The sequence below is a fragment of the Lonchura striata genome, chromosome 10 (assembly GCF_050655825.1).
Source record: "Lonchura striata isolate lonStrDom1 chromosome 10, ASM5065582v1, whole genome shotgun sequence".
Classification (NCBI taxonomy): Eukaryota; Metazoa; Chordata; class Aves; order Passeriformes; family Estrildidae; genus Lonchura; species Lonchura striata.
The window spans coordinates 23,111,412-23,133,448 of NC_140712.1; the positions used below are offsets into that span (position 1 = coordinate 23,111,412).

Here is a 22,037-nt window from a genome sequence, read left to right on the forward strand (position 1 = left end):
GTTAAAAATATAGCATGAACACACACTTGTTATCTCTCTCTGTACACTGAATTACCAGCTTTTCATTAAAACCCTGGAGAGACCCTTTATACTTAAAATCTCAACATTTACAAGCTGAGTGCTTTTACTTATAATTTCAATTTCTTTCTGCAGAATACTTGATCTTTCTCTTCAATTTTCAGTTATGCTTGTTTCAAACATCAATTGTTAACTCTAGGGTTCCTCCAGGGACAGTACAGCCAACAACACAGTTTTCATAAAAGTCTCTCTGGGCTCCTAAAAATGCATAAAGGAACTCCAGGCTGTAAGGAATTGGGCAGGACTGGGCCAGAATACAACCACAGCTACTGTGCAGTGCTCTGGTTCTTCTTAGGGTCTGTGCTGCATCCTAAAAGACATCTAAAAATTCCTGTTCTATTCTGATATTCTTATTTGTTTGGTGATGTTTTAACTTTGAAAAACAGGGGAAAACTCCTGATAAAATACAAGTAAGGAATAATACAGAAAAACAACCCGGATCCTGAGAAATCTTGGCATGCAGGAGAAGAGATGAAAAAAATAATATTTTTATGTGAATCACTTTATTGATCACTTCTCAGGGGGTAGTGCCAGAATGGACTGATAGACCCTCAAAAAGATGTGAATTGCTTTCCTAATGCTCCAGCACTCAAGGAAAGAACCTTTTCTTTGCCACCACTGATTGCCAGCTGAGGGCAAGGGGCCATATTCATACTTCTGACAGGTTTTGCCTTTGCCATTTGGAATGGAATAACCTCATCACCACCCATGCCACGATGGGTGGTTTTAGAGAGATCCCAGCTCTCCAGTTAGAGATATTTTCCACCAAAAATGAAGAACACCAGTGCTCTCCCACAGAACATTGTTGCTGATGCACAGCAGAATCTCAGAGCTGGTACTTCTGAACTCAAAGCAGTTGATGTATAAATGGAAAGGGACATAAACCTCTCTCAGCTTTTGTATGTTTGAACAGGTAGAGGGTTCCCATCAGAATTCACAGTTGTGTGATGATCTGCAGGACCTTCCATGTAAAAATAAAAAGTTCAGAGTACTTGCATGCTTTAAAATCCATCAACTTTGCCAAGAGACTAATTGTCCAATAGAGGAAAAATGCCAGGAAGTTTAGTACAGCTAAATGGGATGAAGGCCTGTGAGACTTGGCACGCCCCAAGAGAGTTCATTATTACATTATTGATAAAGTTGAGGACTTTGAAAATGCTTGGCATTGCTTTCCTGACACAAAAGGATTAAAGGTTAGGTAGCTGTCTCTCTGCAGTGCAAGCCCTGACACAAGCAAATCTCTGGCAATCAATGGCAGAGGTGCCTGGGCAAGGACACGACACTGAAATGTGCCCTGGGCTCAGCTCTGCTGCCTGCCTGAGCCTCGGATTCCCCCAGGCTTCCCCCTCTCCCTGAAGGGGAACAGGACATTTTGTGCCTCTGACAGTGCTGAGCTGGGCTTTGGGCTTTCTGTCCTGTGTGAGGGCACTGGGTAAGGCTGCAGGGAGTATTCCAAGGAATTGGAACTCACAGACAGCTCTCTTATCCTGTGGCATGCTGCTGTTCTTGAACTCTGTGATGGCACCTGCCAGTCTGAGAATCACAGAGCCACCGAGGCTGGAAAAGCCCTCCAAGATGATCAAGTCCAACCATTCCCCCTGCACTGCCAGGCTCACCACTAACCCCTGTCCCCAGGTGCCACACCCACATTTTGGAACACTTCCAGGGAAGGTGGCAGGTCCCAAAGTGGTGGCCTGTCTGTGCAGGTGTTGTGCACACCCAGCAAATGTGGTTCCAGTTTGGGAATTGTTAGAGCCTGGCTGACACACATCAGTCACATCAGTGACTGTGAAAAATGCGTACTTTATGATTGGCTTTTCGCAAATATTAAAGTGAATATTATATGTGTTATGTTAGAAAGTTAGGCTGTATTAATTCTCTTAAGTAGTTGTTAAATATAGTTTTAGGTTATAACATAATGTTAAAATAGAAACTCTGAGATGTAAGATATTTTTTTACTAGCTCAAGAAAGAGATAAGATAATCAAGAAACTCTTTGCACAGAGATAACAGCAACAGGACACATAGTTACAGCCTCCTTATCAGAAAAAACATTCTTCCACCTTCTCTCTGTCTTTATGGAACCACCAGGATTAAGGAGAAGAAGTTGATTAAAACCAGAAACATTCTTAATTTGCAAGGAATTTATGCATCATGTATGAGATATATGAATATGCAACAGGCTATTGCTTTTAAGGTTATTCCTTTGTTCACAAAGCATGTTTTTGGCAACTTAGGGCCCAAAAACATCCGGACATCTGTAATTCTTTGCTTTTTATTGTCTTATAGTGTCCTAATCCTCACTGTCCAAATTTTTATTACTCTAATTTTATTACTATTTTTATAACTATTTTATTACTAATAAACTTTTAAGATTTAAAAAAACCCCCAAGTGACTGGCGTTTTTCCCAGTGACCAGTGACCAGGCAGTTGCAGTTCCTGAGGGAGGAGCAGCAGCACCCACCATCCATCCAGCAGGACAGGAGCACTCCCCGGTGACGTGGTGACAAACGCCGCCGTTCTGGCAGGGGCAGCGCAGCTCGCACTGCGCCCCGTGGCTGCCGGGGGGACACAGCTCCTCACAGCTTTGGGGAGAGAGAGAACAGCAAACAGAGACATCAGCTCAGAGAATTTACAGGCAACAGCCAGTGAGGCAAACACACAACACAGGTCATCACGGGAGTCATCGTGCAAATGATGAGACCCCAGCAAGGCTCAGCTGGCACTGCCAATTAGCTGAGATTCCTTTTATTCCTGCTGGGGTTGTTTATGTGGCCTGGATCCAGCCCTGTAAGGCTGATGCATGAGGTAACCTTTCTGCATGTACCAAATCCCACCCATCTCAACAGGACAACCCATAACCATTAAAATAGCCCAGGAAAATATGAGTTGTGGGATGAAGGCTTCAATGTGAATTATATGACATGGCACTAAAAGAAGCTGCAAACAGAATAAAAGGATGGAATTAAAACATTTGAAATTCCTCCAGTCACTATTGAATGTTAACATTTGCAGTGTATAATGGACTGGGAAGGACTCAACATCATTTAAAGGCTATTTAAGCTCATTGAGTCTCTCTCAGTACTCGTGGGGGGCAATGTGGGGGTAATCCCTGCAAAACCCAGTGTGTCCTACATCTGCACATCAGAGCTTTCAGCACTGAGGTTCTGAAATTATAGGATACTGTCCCCCTAACTGACTGTTGTCTAATGAGGATGTTCCTACAACACCAGGGCTGGCCCTGCTGACAACTGGCACGCTGATGTCAAGGGGAGCACTCCCAAGAGTAAATGGAGTCCTTAGCAGTGAGTGCTTCCATGACTAAGGTCACAAGTCTAGGAGGAAATCAGGTACTAAATAAAATATTCACAAGGCCCATCACTTATTTATGAGGGTTAACTCCATCCTTATTTTTTACCTTCCCCCTCATGCAGGTCAACAAATAATAATAGACTGCAAAACTATTAACTCACCTACAAGAGATCTCCAACCAAATTCAGTGACTAAATTCTCTTTTCCTCTTAAATAATTCTGAAAAACATAATTACTTCTGAAACTACTGAAAGATCTCTAATGAGAACTGATGTTACACTGTGGGCAATTTTAAACAAGAAACTATTGCTTGCTGTCCTAAAATTAATATGCAGATTCTGTGAATCCTACTGGTAAACTTTCCGTGTGGTGGATGGGGATTTAGCTACATGATTCTCGTTAAAGTTAATAGGAGTCACACCGCTAAATCCCTGCTCTCTGTGCTTAAAATTTACCCCCTAGATACTAAGCTGATATAGTTAACAGCAATGCTTTCTCAGTTAGATTGAAAGTCAAATAAATTGGGGATGGAAAAGTCCCATTTGATGCTGCACTAGACTACTAATGAGGAGAGAGTCCAACTGCTCATCAAAACTCCACTGTAATTTGGATTGTATTCACATTCTGAAATTAGGAATAAGTAGAGTTGTTGCACAAGTTGGAACATATAAATTATTTTTAAGCTTATTTTAGCACTATATTTTATTTTAATAGCATGGAATCATAGAACTCCAGAATGGTTTGGGTTGGAAGAGACATTGAAACCAGATCCAATGCCCTGCCATGGGCATGGGCACCTTTCACCATCCCAGGGTGCTCTAAACCCCATCCAACCTGGCCTTGGACACTTCCAGAGATCCAGGGGCAGCCCCAGCTTCTCTAGGCACCTGTGCCAGGGCCTGCCCACCCTCACAGGGAATAATTCCTTTCCAATATCCCATTTATCCCTGTTTAAAGCCATGTCCCTTTGTTCTATCACCACACACCCTTGTCCTAAGTTCCCCTCCATCTTTCTTGAAGGCTCCTTTCAGGGACACAGGTATAACCAGCAGCAAGAACAGAGGTTCCCTTAATCCATTCTCTCTGAAATCCCCTTCCCTCATTTCTACACCGACCAGTGTATAACGGGGTGGAAATCCAGCCAATTACTCCGTTACGCGGCCGCTGCTGCACTTACAACACGCCGGTGTATCCGGGCGCGCAGTGGCACTCGCCGGTCTGGTGGTCGCAGGTGGCGCCGTGGTGGCACTGGCACTGGAAGTGGCAGCCCTTGCCGTAGGTGCCCGGCTCGCAGAGCTCCTCGCAGCGCCAGCCGCGGAAGCCGTCGGCGCACACGCAGGCGCCCGTGATGGGGTTGCAGAGCGCTTCGTTCTGGCACTGGCAGCGGTTGCTGCAGTGCGGCCCCCAGTGCTCGCTGTCACAGCCTGCGAACGCACACGGAGTTAGCCAGGGGGGCACACGGGGCTGCCTCACCCCACAGCCCCGTGTGCGCCTCGGCCAGAGCCTCCCAAAGGAACCCCCGCTCCCAAACTGCCCCCCGGCCCGCCTTTAACATCTGCCCGCCCTCCGCCCCAGCTTCAGCTTCTGCTGCCCCGACCCGGCTTCAGCACCTTCCCCCAGACCCAGCTTCAGCATGTTCCTCCCAGACCCGGCTTCAGCACCTTCCCCCTAGACCCGGCTTCAGCATCTTCCTCCCAAACCCAGCTTCAGCACCTTCCTCCCAGATCCAGCTTCAGCACCTTCCTCCCAAACCCAGCTTCAGCATCTTCCTCCCAAACCCAGCTTCAGCACCTTCCCCCTAGACCCGGCTTCAGCACCTTCCTCCCAAACCCAGCTTCATCATCTTCCTCTCAAACCCAGCTTCAGCATCTTCCTCCCAAACCCAGCTTCATCATCTTCCCCCCAGACCCAGCTTCAGCACCTTCCTCCCAAACCCAGCTTCATCATCTTCCCCCCAGACCCGGCTTCAGCACCTTCCTCCCAAACCCAGCTTCAGCACCTTCCTCCCAAACCCAGCTTCAGCACCTTCCTCTCAGACCCAGCTTCATCATCTTCCTCCCAAACCCAGCTTCAGCACCTTCCTCCCAAACCCAGCTTCATCATCTTCCCCCCAAACCCAGCTTCAGCACCTTCCTCCCAAACCCAGCTTCAGCATCTTCCTCTCAGACCCAGCTTCATCATCTTCCCCCCAGACCCAGCTTCAGCACCTTCCTCCCAAACCCAGCTTCAGCACCTTCCTCTCAGACCCAGCTTCAGCATCTTCCCCCCAGACCCAGCTTCAGCACCTTCCTCCCAAACCCAGCTTCAGCACCTTCCTCTCAGACCCAGCTTCAGGGTGCAATGACACAATGGCACCACTGTTATACCTAAAGTTGAGGACTTGTTTAACACCTTAATGGATCAGAACTGAAATCTTTTAATATCCTGTCTCTTAGTGCTTTTAGATTGCTGGAAGGAATGAATTTATAGTGGAATTAGATGCAGAGGGTCACATCCTGCCTGCAGTGCACTTAATGGCAGGTGGTGCTGCCAAGCAAATCCTGTCGATTTAATAATGTCATCAAATATTGTTTCTTTGTTATGCTCCCATAAGATAACATACAAGATAATCTAAAGAAAGCTCTGTCCTTGGTGTTGTTTGTGTTCTGATTTATTTAATTATTTATTTACTTTTGTTGTCTGGACTAAGTAGATGGGAGGAAAGAAAATAACACTAGAGACAGGATGTCCTGAGGCTGCCCAGGCTCAGGGATGAAGGTATGGAGTGAATATATCGAGTAATTCCTGTGCTAATAACAGCAACACAGAAGGACCCCAAACCCTCTGGCCACTGACAGGGAGAGAAGGTTCCCTGTGGGATGCATTAAGGCACAGGGAGAACCCTCATGTGGCAATCCCTCCTGATCCCTCCTCTTTTGAAGAGCATGTGGAGGATGGGAGAGGGAAGTCAGCCCTACAGGAACAGTTTCTCCTGGTTTGCTATCGAAACAGCACCTGTACCACACCTCTTTGAGCTGCATGCACTGAACAGAGATCAAGCAGACACCTGAGGTCAAGGTTTCCTCAGCAAAACGTCTGCAAGAAAACAGGGAATTCTTCAGCAGCCCTACCCTCTGCTTAGCAGCCTTTCACCATAGCTGTGGCAAGGATGAAGAAAATCCTCATCCTATTCAGAAGAGGCTGCTGGGAAGGACACAGTTACTGATGGCTTTCCAGGCACTGCTGGCTGTGCTCAGAGCTGGTTTCCATTTCACCACCAACCCTCCTGCCAGTGGTGTAAATCCCACTGCCAGGCAGGAGAGGAGAGTGGAATCCCAGCAATAGGGTTGTCTTCACAAACTCTTTTATTTACAAACATGGAAACTAATCCCAGGTGACACATGCTGCTTCTCAGCCCTGGATCTGTTTCCAGGATTAGTGAGGTAAATGTAAAGCTCACTTAAGCCTGTGCTTTTGTCCTAGAAATTCCATAGCCCTCTCTTTCTACAGTACTTGGCTATAAACCCACACTGAAAAACTGCTTCTATCCATTAATTTTGGCAATATTTTTATTTATTATCCTTCATTTTGAGAGGGAGGATACTCATTGGTCAGAGTGATGATATCCAGTAGAAAAAGAAGACAGCTCTTAGTTAATTTGCACTGCTGATTACCAGTTCACAAATTTGTGTTTCTTGAGCAAGTGTTAAAAGCCTAAATAAACCTACAGAAGACAATTGCAAGGTCTCTAAAGGTCTGCAGGGTGTTAGAGGATGCAGGTGCAGAGGTTTCATGTCCTGAGCAGAGCACACCATGTCTCCCTGTGCATAATCCCACTCATGCCTCACCCCAGATCATTTATTGCTCTGCCTCACGTCCCCCACAGCTGAAAACAGGGATGATAGTTCCTTTCTAACACCACTGGGAGCCAAGCAAACAAAATCTTACTCTTTATAAGACTTAAATTATTACTGAGAATCTGTGGGAAGAGATGATATATCTTTATTTCACATAGACACTTGCTAAGGCTGTGAGAGCCTTCTGGGGCAGGGAGCAAAGCTGCTGGAGCTGCTGGAATTCCCCAGCAATTTCCATTCCAGAAACCCTGATTTATTTTCTGCACAACTTGAACATCAAGGGATGCAGTTCTGCACCTCCATAAAGAACACAAACCTGAACCACACGACCACAGCTGATGTCCCTCAGCACAGGAAAGTGGAGTTCAGGGATCAAACTGCACCCTGTGTGCTCTGGGAATTGATTCCTGCCTTCCCACACCTCACATCAGAGCCCCAGCTGCAGACTGTGGCTTCTTCTGAGCTGATACAGCTCCAGTTGCAATTAATTTCCCTAATATGAATAAATAACACTCATTACAAGATATGATTCTATCCTTGCTCTTTCATGTCTCAGGTGGATGCTCCAAGCATCCAATTTGTCTGCTGGGTTTGTGTTTTTCACTTTGAAAGGAAGTGAAGGAAAAAGAAAACCATTTGTAGGAAGGGAAAACCATTTCCCATCATTAGTTCAAGCATCTTGTTTCTACTGTACAGTGCCTGCCCCAAACACAGCTCCTTTTCTGTAAGTCCATCCTGCTTGAACACTTCTTTACAATCAGTATTTGATCATATGTTTGATTCCTCCCTGTAGCAAATTTCACCCCACAGTCTCACCAAAGGGAATTGAGTGAAATTTGTTAGCAATGTGTCCGTGTAAAATTTGGAAAATAAAATTCCATCCTCACCTGATTTTTTACACTGCAGTAACCTCACATGAAAATCAGATCTTTGCTGCTCAAAGTTTATCGGTTCCTGTTGCTTTTCTTTCCCCTTTCCTCTAAGTCCCATTTTGCAGTGACTCCAATGACTGTGGAATCATTTCTCTGGAACATGATGTGATATTTGTCTGATGATATAATGATAACTCTGAGATCTGCACTGTGGGCACTTCTGCACCTTTAGCAAGTAGATACAGGGATGATAAGCTAAAATCCAAGTACTTATTCATGCAATTAACTCCACTGAGCTCAGCAGGCTTGCTCAGGTCTGAGACTACTTGAGTGTGTGACTGGCTACAGGACTGGGATCCAGTAGCTCCCAGTAGAGAATTATAAAACAGAAGAAACAAACGACTTCAGCAACCAAAAAGGTATTTTTTCTCTCTACATCAGTGTGGCAAATCCTGGCTGGTGCGTGACAGTGACTCCAGGTTCTGGGACAGGGGCAGAGAGCAGAGCAAGGCACAGAGCCACAAGGTCCTGCTGCATTCTGGGATCATCAGCAAGTCCTCCCATGGACAAGGAGAGACCATTTTAAACCCCAGCCCCAGACTAGCACAGTCTGATCCTGCTCTTGTTGATTGCCTCCGTGAGTTACTGTAATAGAGATAAATAATAACAGCAACAACGTGTGAACAGAGAGCTGATTAAAGCTCACATGAGCGCTCTGCTGTAAATGCAGATGCCATTAAAAATGTCAAAATGATACAGAGACTTTAACCAGACCATCAATAAGGAAAGCAACCTGAGAGAGGTGATGTCAGGGAGGTACAAATGCTCCCCTTAGCAGCATGTGGGGATGTCAATACCGTGAGGGATGAGGCTGAAACAGCCTCTGTTCTCCTGGGAGATGCTACATTGAAGGGAACTGCCATATTTCAGGTACGTGCCCACACTCCCTGGCAAACTTGCTAACTTCCTCACTTTTTCACCTTCAGAAATATGGCTGGAGATGAGAAGTCAGCAGTAAAAATGAATGTGGCTCTGCAAGGGATGAGGCTGGGTGCCCAAGCACAACCACACTGGTGTGCACAGGGTGCTGTGACAGGGGAGTGGTTCTCTCCTCAGAGCAGCACCAGGGGTTTTCCTCCTATTGCCATCCCCACTCCCACACTGAAACCTCAATTCCTTCCTGAAATGAGGGCTAATTCCTGCAGGCTCTGCAAATAGAATCATCAAATCCTACAATCCGTAAGGTTGGAAAAGACCTCCAAGGTCACCAAGTCCAACTTTCAACTGAGCATCCCTGTGCCTACTAAACCATACAATGAAATGCCACTTCTGCTTGTTTTTGAACCCTTCTGGGGGTGGTGATTCCACTGCTTCACTCCTGCAGTGAAGAATTGTTTCTGCTGTGGTGGTGCATGGCACCCTGCTGGCAGCTGTGTCCTGGTGAATACACCTCCAGGACACAGGGAAGCACTGCTGAGCTCCCCGGGGGCTGCTTATCCCTGGAGGGATGATGAGGAAATTCCTGTGTTCTGGGGCAGTAGAGACACCCAGTACCCAGTGCAGCAGCACAAGTCAGGCACAATGAAGCAAACACAGGAGTTTGAAAAGGTAACAGATTAACTAAAGGTCTCCCAAGGAAGGGGTGGCATTTATGGAGCGACTTATTCCAAGGAGAGAGAGTCAAGAGTGCTATTCCAGAGCTTTTCCATCACTGCACACACTATTCATATGAAAACAGCATCTCCTGTCACAGCAGCAGCACAAGCTGTGGTCTCCAGTCTGAGTTTATTCTGCTCTCATCAGTATCAGCCTCCCTGTGGTTCTTTTATAGCCGGGGAGCAGTTCTGTATTGCAGGTCTGCAAAGTCAGCGGGGTGCTCACAAACATCCTGCACAAGGCACAGCTGAAAAAACCCAGCTCTGATTTCCTTGGCCCAAGCACTCAGGACCATACTGGGCTCATGGGGAACTTCAATTAATCCACACTTTAAAGAAGGTTTCTACAAATTTGCTAAAGCACGGAACATGCTCATATTCAATAATCAATATTCTGGAATATTTCCAAATTCCGTTTGTAATGTTTAAATGAGATGCTAGCTCTTAAAAATGCAAACAGGATATAAAATTAGCTTATTAAATCTAGGAGGACGTGGTTTAAGAGAGATTATTTTAGAATTTACTTTGAAATTAGGACTAGATTCTCCTCTTAATGTAACTGTACTGTTGTAAAATGATTCTATGCATACAAATTGAGGTGAAATGTGGATTTAGCTCTGGGTGGATTTTTTTTTGTCCAATTCAGTTTTGGAATCAGATGGTTGACCCAGCTAATGCACAGCAGGCAAAGAAATACTAAAAGGTAAAACATATACCTAAATATAATGAAGGAAAATTTAAAATAATCCATTAGGTTCTTATTCCCTCCACTTTATTCAGCAGAATTACAGCTCTGTGTTGAGCTGTGTCTGCTCCCTGCACAAACATGACTCCTTCTGGGACAGTGGTTTGGAACAAGGTCCATGAAGAGGGAATTCCCCTCCAGTGACACCTCCAGCACTTTGTGTTGGCTCTGAGCAGAGCTGAGCCCCTCAAGTGACACCAAGACACTGATAAAGGCAGGAGCCAGGTCACTGACACATCACCTGCTGATCTGCTTGATTCCAACTCAAAAATCTTTGTCTCATAAGACTGATCACCCTTGGAACATCTAACACATGTTAATAACGCTCAAAATAACCCAGATTTCAGAAGTGCCCTTCAAAAATGTTCATCCAAATGCTTAGAGACCAACATTCTAATTCCATGATTTCACCAGCTGGGACACCTGCCACTGCCACGGTCACATCAGGGGTGTGCTCATGTGTCCCCAGTGAAAATTCACCTGTACTCAATCAAACTATCAAAAATGCAATTTGCAGATACTCAGTGCCACCCCTGGATAACTCATTACCTGCCTTCCTCAAAGATTCCAACCGTATGAAAAGCAATCTGAAATGAAAGACTCAGGGCCTTAGCAGGACTCCTCTTACAATTTTTCTGGGAGAGCCACTGGCTGTTTAATCTGTGTGCAGCCCGTGGCCCATGGGGAGGGTGCCAGCCCTGTGCTCTCAGTCCATCACCCACATGTCAGGGCTTTGCTCTGTCCCTGCTGATGAACCACCTGAACATCAGCCTGATGACACTCTTGAAGAGATTTTCCTTATTCTTCATTTGCTTTCATTGGGTTCCCCAAAACATACAAGGAATATCCCATGTAAATAAGGCATTTGACTTATGGAGCTGCTGTCACAAAAATAAAATGTCAGATCAAAGGTTAGAAGGACAGCAGTAATTCAGTACTTCAGCCTGTGAATTATGATATTTTCTTTAATTATGTGAACTTAGGGTACCCTGGCACTTGCTGACTTCTGAGCTTGTAGCTTTGCAGCCTTAAGGTTCCCAGTCCTGGATTCCTTTTATCTCCAAAGCCAGACTTTCAGTCACAGCTCACACAATTATAATGAAGAAAATGCCAGTCTCAGTGTTTACCACTCTAAGACTGCCCAGAGAATGTATTTTGCATATGTAAATATGCATTTGTGTATCCACCCAAAAGGAAAACCCCTGGGGTTAATCTGAGGCTGGCAGGACTTGCAATCAGGCTCATCCTCCCAGTTTATGGATCAGTCTTCATCAGGTAGAAATGGAAACTTGGGAAGCAAACATCAGCTGATTTTTCCCAAAATGAATAAATTATTACTCACAGGAAGAAATCAACACCATTTCATGTTTAGGTTGTTTTTTTTTTTTTTTTTTCCCCTTTCTTAAGGACAGGAGAACAGATTTTCATCCTTCAAGAAAGATTTTGCTGATTCTACCTGAAGGTTCCTGCTCTGAATCAGATACAGAACATGTGGCTGATTTGGGCCCTGATTTAATCTTGGATGATGATCTCATTAGTCACTGACTCTCTAACATGTGGTACCTAACTCAGGCTCAGCACTTTAGAGACCCTGCAGTTGATTTAGTATCCTCTGAGGAAACATTTGCTTTCCAAAGTAATTATTGTTTAAAGAACATTCCTACGGTATTCTGCAGAATGCTTACAGCACTTACCTAGCTGGAGGTTTGTCTTTTGGATAAATGAAAACAAAATCACTCCAAGTCAAAGAACAGTTAAGTATTTGGATGTCAGCCTCATCAAATCCTGTAATGAACTCAATATATTTTGGAACCAGCAAAAAGGAAGAAACAACTTCTACTCCTGACAGATACCGAAGTGTGGCACTTACAGAATTTCTACTAAGAGTTATTTTGACAGACGCTTCAAAAGAAGTGAAAATTAGAACATTAAAAAAACCTGAGAATATTTCCTATTTCTTTCTGTAGAAATTACTGCTCTGTTTAATGAGCCTTTAACTCTACTGACACTCTGGATCTTACAAGGAGTTTAAAATCATGAAACGCTTCATAAGGGAGCGACAACATTCTATACAACACTGGCAGCTTGTCTTCTCATTATAATTTTTGTGGAGAAGATGCTGCATTCTTTAAAATGTTGTTTTTTTAAGTGTCATATTAATGGGAAGCAAAGTCTGTTCTTTAATTAGAATTTTACTGTGGTGAATTAAAAAATACATGGGCAGAGTATCAAGAGTCTAATAAAACTAAATGAAGATACTATCTTTCCTCTGTATGAAACCCAGCAGTCTTTGCTCTGGCAAAACTTCCATCAATACTTCATTATTATTGTCTAGGACAGGCTTGTAATAATAATATCTGCAAGTAACTTACTTCCAAATTCAGTCTTCCAACTGGGTAAAACATTCTCTCTCTCAGCATCTGTAACGGACTTTAGATGTTTTCATTGACTAGGTAATGAAATTTTCTGGTAATGCCTCTGCACAGAAGTAAAGTCAGTTTTACCTGCAAGAAGGGGTAGAAACACACTGGATATGCTTAAAACACTGCAGGGCAGGGATAGGGAGGAGATGAAGCCTTCAAGAAATTCATGTTGGAGGGACTCGGGGGTGGTGGCAGCAGAGGTGCTCAGAGAGGCCTCTGACCCTGGAGATTCAGAGCTGTTGACCCAACAGCAGTGCCTGGTGTGAGAAAGCCACATGCAGTATCCACATGGGCTCCTTCCTACTCTAAATAATCTAAATAAACAACCAAGGCAGTTGTGGGAGCAGAAGTAAACCCCCATGGTTCAGTAATTCCAGCTGACTTTGATGCAGTTTGGAGCAGACCCAGGAGGCTGCCCAGGCTGGCTCCCTTCAGCCACATCCTCCCCCAGCTCCTGCAGCTGGACAAATTCACACTTCACCTGGGGAATCCAGCAGGGGCAAAGGAACCTGATCCAGCCCCTGGAGGCACCTGTCCAGCCTGTGTGGCTGCAGAGGATGAGCAGGACCAACGCTGCCCAGCCAAGCTCTCAGCTCCTTGTTTTTCACAGAGCACAAACCCGGCCTTGTCGAAGGTCACCCTGCTGATGTTTTGCCAGATAGGCAATATCTCTTTATTTGCTGTTGAAGCAGTGCTTAAAGGAGAAAAGCTTCTTGTCACTACAACAAGGGGTAGAGGATGTTCCTTCTCCCTGTCCTTCCCATTCAGGGATGTGTCCCTTCTCTTGAAGCTGCTGAGCAGAGGGAGCAGAATTGAGACCTGGATTTGCTAATCAGGATTGGCCAAGCAGTGGGGAAAATCAAGACATGGATGTGGAAGAAATCCTGTATCCACCTCAGCAGCTGCAAATTGTACCATAAAGTTTCTCCTTCAGGGGGATGGATAAGCACATCCTTCATGCATAACGTAACTCGCAGCTCTGACTCATCAGTCATTTTTAAGATGGTCAATAAGCAATTTATTTTATTGTGTTGATATTGAAACACAAAATAAACACTGTGGATTGTGCTATTTGCTTTTATTTCCAACAGTGTAGCTGGAGAGTAAAAAGAACCACTTATTCTCTTTGCTACAATTCCCTCCCAATGACTAATCATAGAATCCTGGAATGGTTTGGGTAGGAAGGGACCTTAAAGAATTTGTTCCACGTCCTGCCATGGGCAGGGACACTTTCCACTATCCCAGGTGGTTCCAAGCCCTGCCCAGCCTGGCTTTGGACACTTCCAGGGATCCAGAGGCAGCCCCAGCTTCTCTGGGCACCCTGTGCCAGGGCCTCCCCACCCTCCCAGGGCAGAATTCCTTCCTAGCATCTAAGCAAAATCTCTCCTCTTTTAGTTTAAAACCCCTCCCCCTTGTCCTATCACTGGGTCACCTGTACACTTCTCTTCAGCTGAACAATATCAGCTTAAAGGATGATCTGCCCCAGCAACTGAATTCAGGAAAAATCTTACCTTTCCTAGTGTGAATTCTGTTACTTACAGACATTCGGAGAGAATTAGAGCAGCAGAAAGCCCAGTGGCTTTTGAAAGAGGGGTGTCTTTTATATCTAAAACAGTTCAAAGGCTTGCAAAAAGTTGTATGCAGGTATCCACACCAGCTACTTGCTGTTCTCTTTTCTTCTGGGCATACTTGAACCTTCATATGGCTCTTTAATGTTACCTAATGTCTTCAAGATATCTTAAATACACTGCTGTCTTTTTCTTATAAACCATTAATAGTAATGTCCCTTTCAGGCACAGAAAAAGAAACAGTTTTGTAAAAAAGTCCTGCCCTGTGTGACCCAGTAAAAACTGGAACATTCACTCATCTAAACACATTGCCAGACTCAGCACAGTCTCTGCAAACTTCTCTGATATTTACCAACAGAAAATAGCAAGTCTGAAACTACTGGTGGGAAAAAAAAAAAAAAGCAAAAATACTAAAATATTAGAATATTACACTCTCTTTTCACATCACTCAGACATGGAGATGTGGGATGTACTTTTGATAAAGAGATAATAATGAGGCAGACAAATACTGCATAGCTAAAATAGCAGGAGCCAAAGCCTGCGTGTCCCTGGGTGTGTTGGGAAAGGCAGAGGACACAGAGCCCTGCATCAGGAAAGGTTTATGCCAGAAAAATTCCAGTGTCCCTAGAGCAGCTCCTTAGACTGCACCACTGCTGCAGCTCTCCTGCACCACTTCTTTAGGATGCAAATGCTGAGAGAGCAGAGCAGCCTCAGCAGGCAAAGCACCAGCCCTGAGTGCTGGGCAGAACATTCAGGCACCTCTGCCTGTGTCCCTACAGCTTCCTCTGCCCACCAGTGGGGCTTGGGTTTCCTTCTGGAGACCCAGGCAGGAGGAGAAAGTCTTGTCTCATCTATTATTGAGATTGGATGTTTAAACCTTGATATTTTATTTTGACTTGCCAACATGTTCCAATGTTGTTCACAGAAGCGTAAATTAATGCCAATTTCTAAAGCAGAAGTTGCTCTAAACTGGGAAGTGAAACTTTCTTGTTATGATGTTAAAAACAGACAATTCTTAAACTGTTTTGCATTCTGAAAAACAGGCTGATCAAAACTGTTCATGCTCACAATCACTTAGGGGTGTGCTGAGCTGAAATGTTTTGACAAGATCCCAGCCATATGGAAGCTGGTGCTCTCGGAACAGCTTCCCCATTGTGGATTCCTGGATTAAGCCATCAAGTGTCAGGCAGGCAGAAACACGAAATCATCGCTCCATGTGGTTTTTCCTCATTGTTTACAAACAACCTGTTTGTGCCTGCAGCATTGTCCATGGGTCAGCCTCACAGAAACCAGGACAATCCACACAGCACCTCCACTTCCCAGGCTTGGGGTGTCAGTTCCTGGGGGTTCAGCTGCAGCCCAAGGAACTGTGGAACAGCTTCACCCCTGGGTTAATTTAATTTCTATTTTTTTTAGTGACAATTGCCACTGACAAGGAAAAAGCAAAACAGACACATGACTTCCAGGATGAATGGCAGCAGGGAGGTGAAAGGATTTTGCTGGAAGAGAGCACAGCACCTGTGCATTAAAGGTTTTAAATGTCAGACTCCCTTTAAGGTTCAGATCTCTATATTCTCCTAGTGGCAGCAGAGATATACCTTAAAAAAATCACAGGGAAAAGGAGGTTGTCTGATGAGACCATCACCTAAATTGTCACTGGCCACGCTGCACAGTGCCACCAGCAGCACCTGGGGCTCACCCCAGTGCCCTGTGCAGCCAGGGAATTTCTTCCCATCATCTGTAATCATCTCTGATAAGGGCTGGCCTCCGTGGGTTAAGTGAGAGCCATCTGGAAAATGACACTGATTCCACAACTTTGCTGCTTCCTTGGTAAGAAAGGTGCCCTGCTCCCTGCAGAGCCTCAGAGCAGAGCAAACACCGAACCCCAACTATTAAATAATCAATGGGCAGAAACAGGCACGAGCCCACAAGAGGAACCACCCAGGGAAATGCTGCATGTTCCTGATGCCTGTAGGATGGGACTGTGTGCTGGGTGGTGAGTTAGGAATGCTGCTGACACACATGCACAAATCTGATGACACAGGAAATTAGCATCCGTTCCTCTCCCCCTGCTTCAGAAGAATTACTAAATATAGCTCACTCTTTAAATATTAAGGATATCTGCAGAATGTTGTTGTTTTTGAAAGGGTTCTTTCCTGACTGGATTTTCCTCATCAGGCTTAGTAATCAAGTTGTTTTATTTGGAATGGATAATTATTAGTTGAGTGATTAATTATTCAGAGTACATTACTAAAGAAAATTCAAAGTACGCTGGTGTAATAAAAAAGTGACAATATGCAGCTATTTGGGTTCTAAACTGTGCAATAAGATCAGAACATGAAGGGTCTGTAGGTACATAAATGTGGTTTTGCACATTTAAGAGAATTGCCTCCATCACCAGAGGTAAATGTGGTTTTGCACATTTAACAGAACTGCTTCCATCACCAGAGTCCCATGCAAACACTGATTAATTCTCAGGGTCCATCTATGAGCTGAAAAATGTATTTAATCACCATTTCATAGAAGGGAAACTGAGACAGTCAAATTATATTAAACAACAAAACTCCCCAGAAGGGAAGTGATAGCACTGAGATAGGACAGCTCCAAGATCTAAAGTGTCAATTTATGCTATAAGTACCTTATAGGATATTTTTTCACTACATTTATAGTCCTGTGCTGAATTAAACAGAAAAATTACTCTTTAATATATACAGAGATTAATTAATAAAGTGTTGTTCTGTTTCTCATCAATAGCAGTGTTTAAAAAGTGGGAAGTTGGTACAAAGAGCATCCCTGGGATGCAAACTGCAGTGGGACGTGGTTGGTGCAGGACTTGAACGTCCTGGGGAAGGGACCCAGCCCCTCCATCCTGCTCAGCCAGGGCTGGGACACCGAGTGACACTTCCTGGGATTCTCCCTCCTGGTTTGCCAGGTCCCAGCTCCACCACTCTCTCTAAGGAAATCTGGGATTCTCCAGGTTTGCTTCTCTCCGTTTGCTTCCATCCCCATTAACCCCGACAGTGTTTTTTACAGACCTGTGCTGATCTTCTCCCTCATTTGCTCTCTAATAAACCAAACCCAAGTTATACAATATTTGCTGCAAAATTTTCCATAGACTGTGCTGGGACCTGGTAGGTTTTGTTTCCCTGCTGATTGCCAGGGTTGCACAATTGGAATTTTTGCAAGGCAAGGGATCCAAAAGGCAGTAAAACTCCACAGACAGAGACTGCTGGAGTTTCTTCAAATATTTGGTAATTAAAACTGCTACAAGCAAACAAATTAAGTTCGTATTGCACCAGAAGGACTTGCCCTTATAGAGACCTCACAGCCAGCAAATGGGAGAAGTTGTTCTGCAACTCCCATCTATGCACACTCCTCTGTTTGGCACATCCTTAATTTCTGTCAAACTAAAAGAATTCTAACATTTTCTGTCAGGGAGCTGGTGTAAAGCTTGAAGAAGGCTTAAAAAAACCTCTACTGTTGACTCATTTCACTCATTCCTAGGCAGATCTGAGAGAAAGAAGATTGAAAGCAACATTATAAGCCCAAGAATTATCCTCTACTCTTGAAAGGCACACAGAAAATTAAACTGGGGGATCAGGATCAAGGTAGTAGAAATTATTGGGTCTGTGCACTTAAAAGCTGAAGAAGGTGACTTCCCACTGAGACTTGAGAACACAGGTGCACATAATTTTAAAAATCTGCATTTTTAACCTTTAAAATTTGCTAGCAAAGCAAGGAAGTTGTTGAGAAACTGCAGTAAACATGGCAATTCAATCAGCTTCTTCCAGAGTCTAGCTCTCAGCTCTGTGATTGCTGAACCCAGCAGGTCAGTGGATCACAGAACGACTCCTTGGTAGCAGCTGAACGGAGCTGGGAGCAACACAGCACCACTTCCTTGGGGACTCCATAAAAAATCTCTGAATTCCCAGCTGGGGTGGCTCTGGCCACCAAAGGTCACTGTTGAAACCAATGTCCTGGTCCCTGCTCCTTCCAAAGAATGCAAGAGTTGTGTTAAGGGCTAAAGCCAACTTTCAATCAGCAGTCTGGGACAGGATTCAATTTTTCCAACTTTGGGATAAGTTTCTGCACATTTTTAAAAGCAAGGCTCTACAAGGTGATAACAGTATTTTTTTCAAGTTTTTTAAACGTGTCAGAAATGAACACAGATTTCTAGTGTTACTTTTCCTTGAATCAGCCAAAAGACTTCAGGCTTATTCTTATACTCATGGACTTAAAAATAATTATAACCTCATAATGCAAATACTGTGAATTTCATTAAAAATCAAAACGCCACTTGACTGCCAAGAAACAACAAGCACTTTTATGCATAAGCTAAGTAATTCCATTTTCAAAGCTTCTGAAAAAACAGTAATTGTAGCTCATCATGGCTACACCTTGAGAGATAACCTTGCACTTGCTCCTGCCTGCCCTGCAGTTTCAGAGGAATCACTGATGACTGTTTATATCTCACTTATGGCAACAGGACCCGTGGTGGAGCAGGGCCACAGCCGTGACATGTGACAACTGCTGTGACAAAGATTTATAAAGCAGAAACTCTAATTACAGCCCTGATCCACAGCCCACTGAAAGGAAAGCAAAAGACACCGCTCATTTTCCCAGATTAGCCTTATAACCTGATTTATCCTCTGATTTATCCTGGCAAAAAGAGTGTTGAGCTGCGGCCCACAAAATACTGCCAGGTGGAATCTTCGTAAAAAAGATTTGAAGCTGTCGATCCAAGTGCTTGTTTTCTCAAGTCTCAATTATGGGACCATTTTCCTCATGGGAGCTCTTTATTCCTTCCCATTGGGAGCACAACTCACCCCAAGCGTAGCTGCCAGAATTCCCCTCTCAGGTTCTGACTGCTCGAGTACATCCACCTTATTTTACACTATTTACACGAGTGCTGTAAAGTTTTTTATTGATGCCCAGGTTTTACAGCTTAATTTTAAGGTACTCAACAGTTGTGCTCAGATATAGTGGATGGATCCTCCTGCTTCCACATGTTCTCCATTGCCAGGGAGGTCCAAACTGGCAGCTTGCTGAGCCCGCCTCAGACATGGCCATAACTCTTTGGAATTGGGACTTTTAACAACTCTGCTTTTCCTGATTCTTGTGCAAACCAGTCAATCTGTCCTGGCTTTTAAACTAAAGACGTTTTTATTTGCTCTTACTTTTGACTGGTCTTGGAAATACACGTCAATGAAATACTGTTATTGTAAAACACCTTGAAAAACAGGTTTAGGACTAGAAAAGCTGTATGAATGAGATCATAAACTCCTGGAATGCTTTGGGTTGGAAGGGAGCTTGAGGATCATCCATCCTCAGCCCATGAGCAGGGACACCTCCACTATCTCAGAGTGCTCCAAGCCCCATCCAGCCTGGCCTTGGACATTCCCAGGGATCCAGAGGCAGCCCCAGCTTCTCTGGGCACCCTGTGCCAGGGTCTCCCCACCCTGCCAGGGAACAATTCCTTCCCAGTATCCCATCCAACCCTACCCTTTGGCAATGGGAGCTATTCCCTGTGTCCTGTACCTCCATCCCTTGTCCCAAGTCCCTTTCCTGGAGCTCTCCTGGAGCCCATTTAGACCTTGCAAGGGGCTCTGAGCCTTCTTTTCTCCAGGCTGAACAGCACAATCCCAGTTTACCACCAATGATTGCTAAAAGAACATTTTATTAACCAGCACCAGCAGTGACCAGTCACACATTTACCCAAACCAGTTGTCCTTTTTGCCCTCACATCTTTCATAGGTGTGAAAACTCAGAGAAAATATTTGGCTGTAGGTGAGCAAAACACAGGAGTATAAAGACCCAAAGCAATCCTGCACTTTCTTGCTTTCATGTGTACAAGCAGAACGGGGGGAAGAAAACAAGACATGGAAAGTTTTAGACAGAAAAAGGGAAATCAGTAAGAGTAGGAGGAAACAAAGAGAAAGAGTATGTAGGAAAAGAACACTGAGAGAGGTTAAAAGAAGGGGGAAAAAACCCCAACTATATAAAAACCTGAAAAACAGAGAGGAAAATAAAGAGCTGAATGAAAGACCACATGAATTCCTGCTGTCCCTGCCTTAGTGTCCCACATAATCTGTCCCTGAAAATAATGAAGGTCACCAGCACATTATAGGAAGTAGCCAGCAATGAGAAGCCCATTAAAACCAGCACAGAAATGATCAATTTGTTTATCCTTGTTATCTGAAAACAGAAAACAACGTGGGAAGGGGATGAGTTCATCTTGCTCCCCAAGGCTTTCGTTCCCCAGCTGCTTCTCCTTCCCAGTGCCACACACAAGACTCCTGCTTTTTACTGCTGGATAGGCAGAGAATAATGACTAACTGAAATAAAATAAATAGCTGCTTCTTGCACACAAGACATCTCCTGTCTGATTTCCTGGGAGCTGCATTAGCAGGGTTTATAAGTCAATTTTTAAAACTCAGGACAGCATTAAAAAACTGACAAATGCCACTCGGTCACGTCCCTGTTGTCACAGTTATTGAGGCCTCTAGAGAGAGTGTCAAAGAAATAAAGCAAATTTCTTTTTTTGCTTAATTTGTGTCAATTGATTTCCTATTTTTAATTAATAATTCTAATTATGATGCAGCAAATTTACCCAACAGACACAACTGGTTTAATCAGCATGTATTGATTGTAACAGTAGAATTATCCCAGTGTTCCTGACACCATTGATTTTCTGTTGTGTGACTGTAAGAAAACAGCAGCTGGACAGACTCTGGTGTCAGCTCACGGTGCTGATGATCCCTGAGTTATGAATTGGTGCTTCTGACCTGACAAATAAAAACACAGACATTATCTACTGCTTCAGTACTGCAGAGGAGGAATCTGGTGATTACAGGATGGCACAAATAAGGGGTTTGGTCACAGCAGTAGCAGCAGGAACGTGAAAGTGGGAGACACTGACTTGAGGCAAAAAGGCAGCAGTTAGAAAAGTCCTTGTAAAACTGGGTTAAATCATTTGGTGTAAGTTCCTAATTTGTCCTCATTTTGGACCTCCCCAAAATGTCTCTTTAAGCACAAGCCTAAATATCTGGGATAGAGATTTTAGGGTATGTTTGAGCCTGAGTCTTGCATTTTTTGTAGAATCACAGAAGCAGGGAATGGCTTGGGTTGGAAGGGACCTTAAAGTTCACCTGGACCTTAAATGTCCCCTCCTGCTATGGGACACCTTCCACTGTCCCACGGTGCTCCAAGTCCTGTCCAGCCTGGTCATGGGCACTTCCAGGGATCCAGGGGCAGCCACAGCTGTTCTGGGCATCCTGTGCCAGGGCCTGCCCACCCTCACAGGGAACAATTTCCTCCTAAGATCTAATCCAAACCTCTTCTCAGTTTGAATTTCTAGTTTTGTTTCAGTTTTTTCCCCTATTTTTACTCCATAGCTCCCCTCTGATGGTGCTCCCAGAGGCTGTAGAGGGTCCAGGCCATCAACACCTGCTACAGCTTGGGCTGTCTCAAATGTCACTGCTGTCCCCAGCTTCTTCCCCAGTGCTTTCCTCAGCACCGGGCTGAGAAAAGAAAGGGAATTTACAGAGAA

At 44.4% G+C, this 22,037-nt stretch overlaps 1 protein-coding gene across 12 annotated transcripts in view; it reads right to left on the reverse strand.

The window, feature by feature from the left end:
* Positions 1-22,037, reverse strand: part of MEGF11 (multiple EGF like domains 11) — a 255,172-nt gene that overhangs the window by 89,685 nt on the left and 143,450 nt on the right. For all 12 annotated transcript variants that reach the window (XR_014957713.1, XR_014957712.1, XM_021552638.3 and 9 more), the window contains 2 exons: positions 4,567-4,813; positions 2,542-2,662 (listed from right to left, as the gene is read on the reverse strand). Coding sequence is in view for 10 of the 12 variants with exons in the window: in XM_021552638.3 (XP_021408313.1) it covers positions 2,542-2,662; positions 4,567-4,813 (368 nt within the window). In the remaining 2 variants the exon portion in view is untranslated. The remainder of the gene's footprint in view (positions 1-2,541; positions 2,663-4,566; positions 4,814-22,037) is intronic.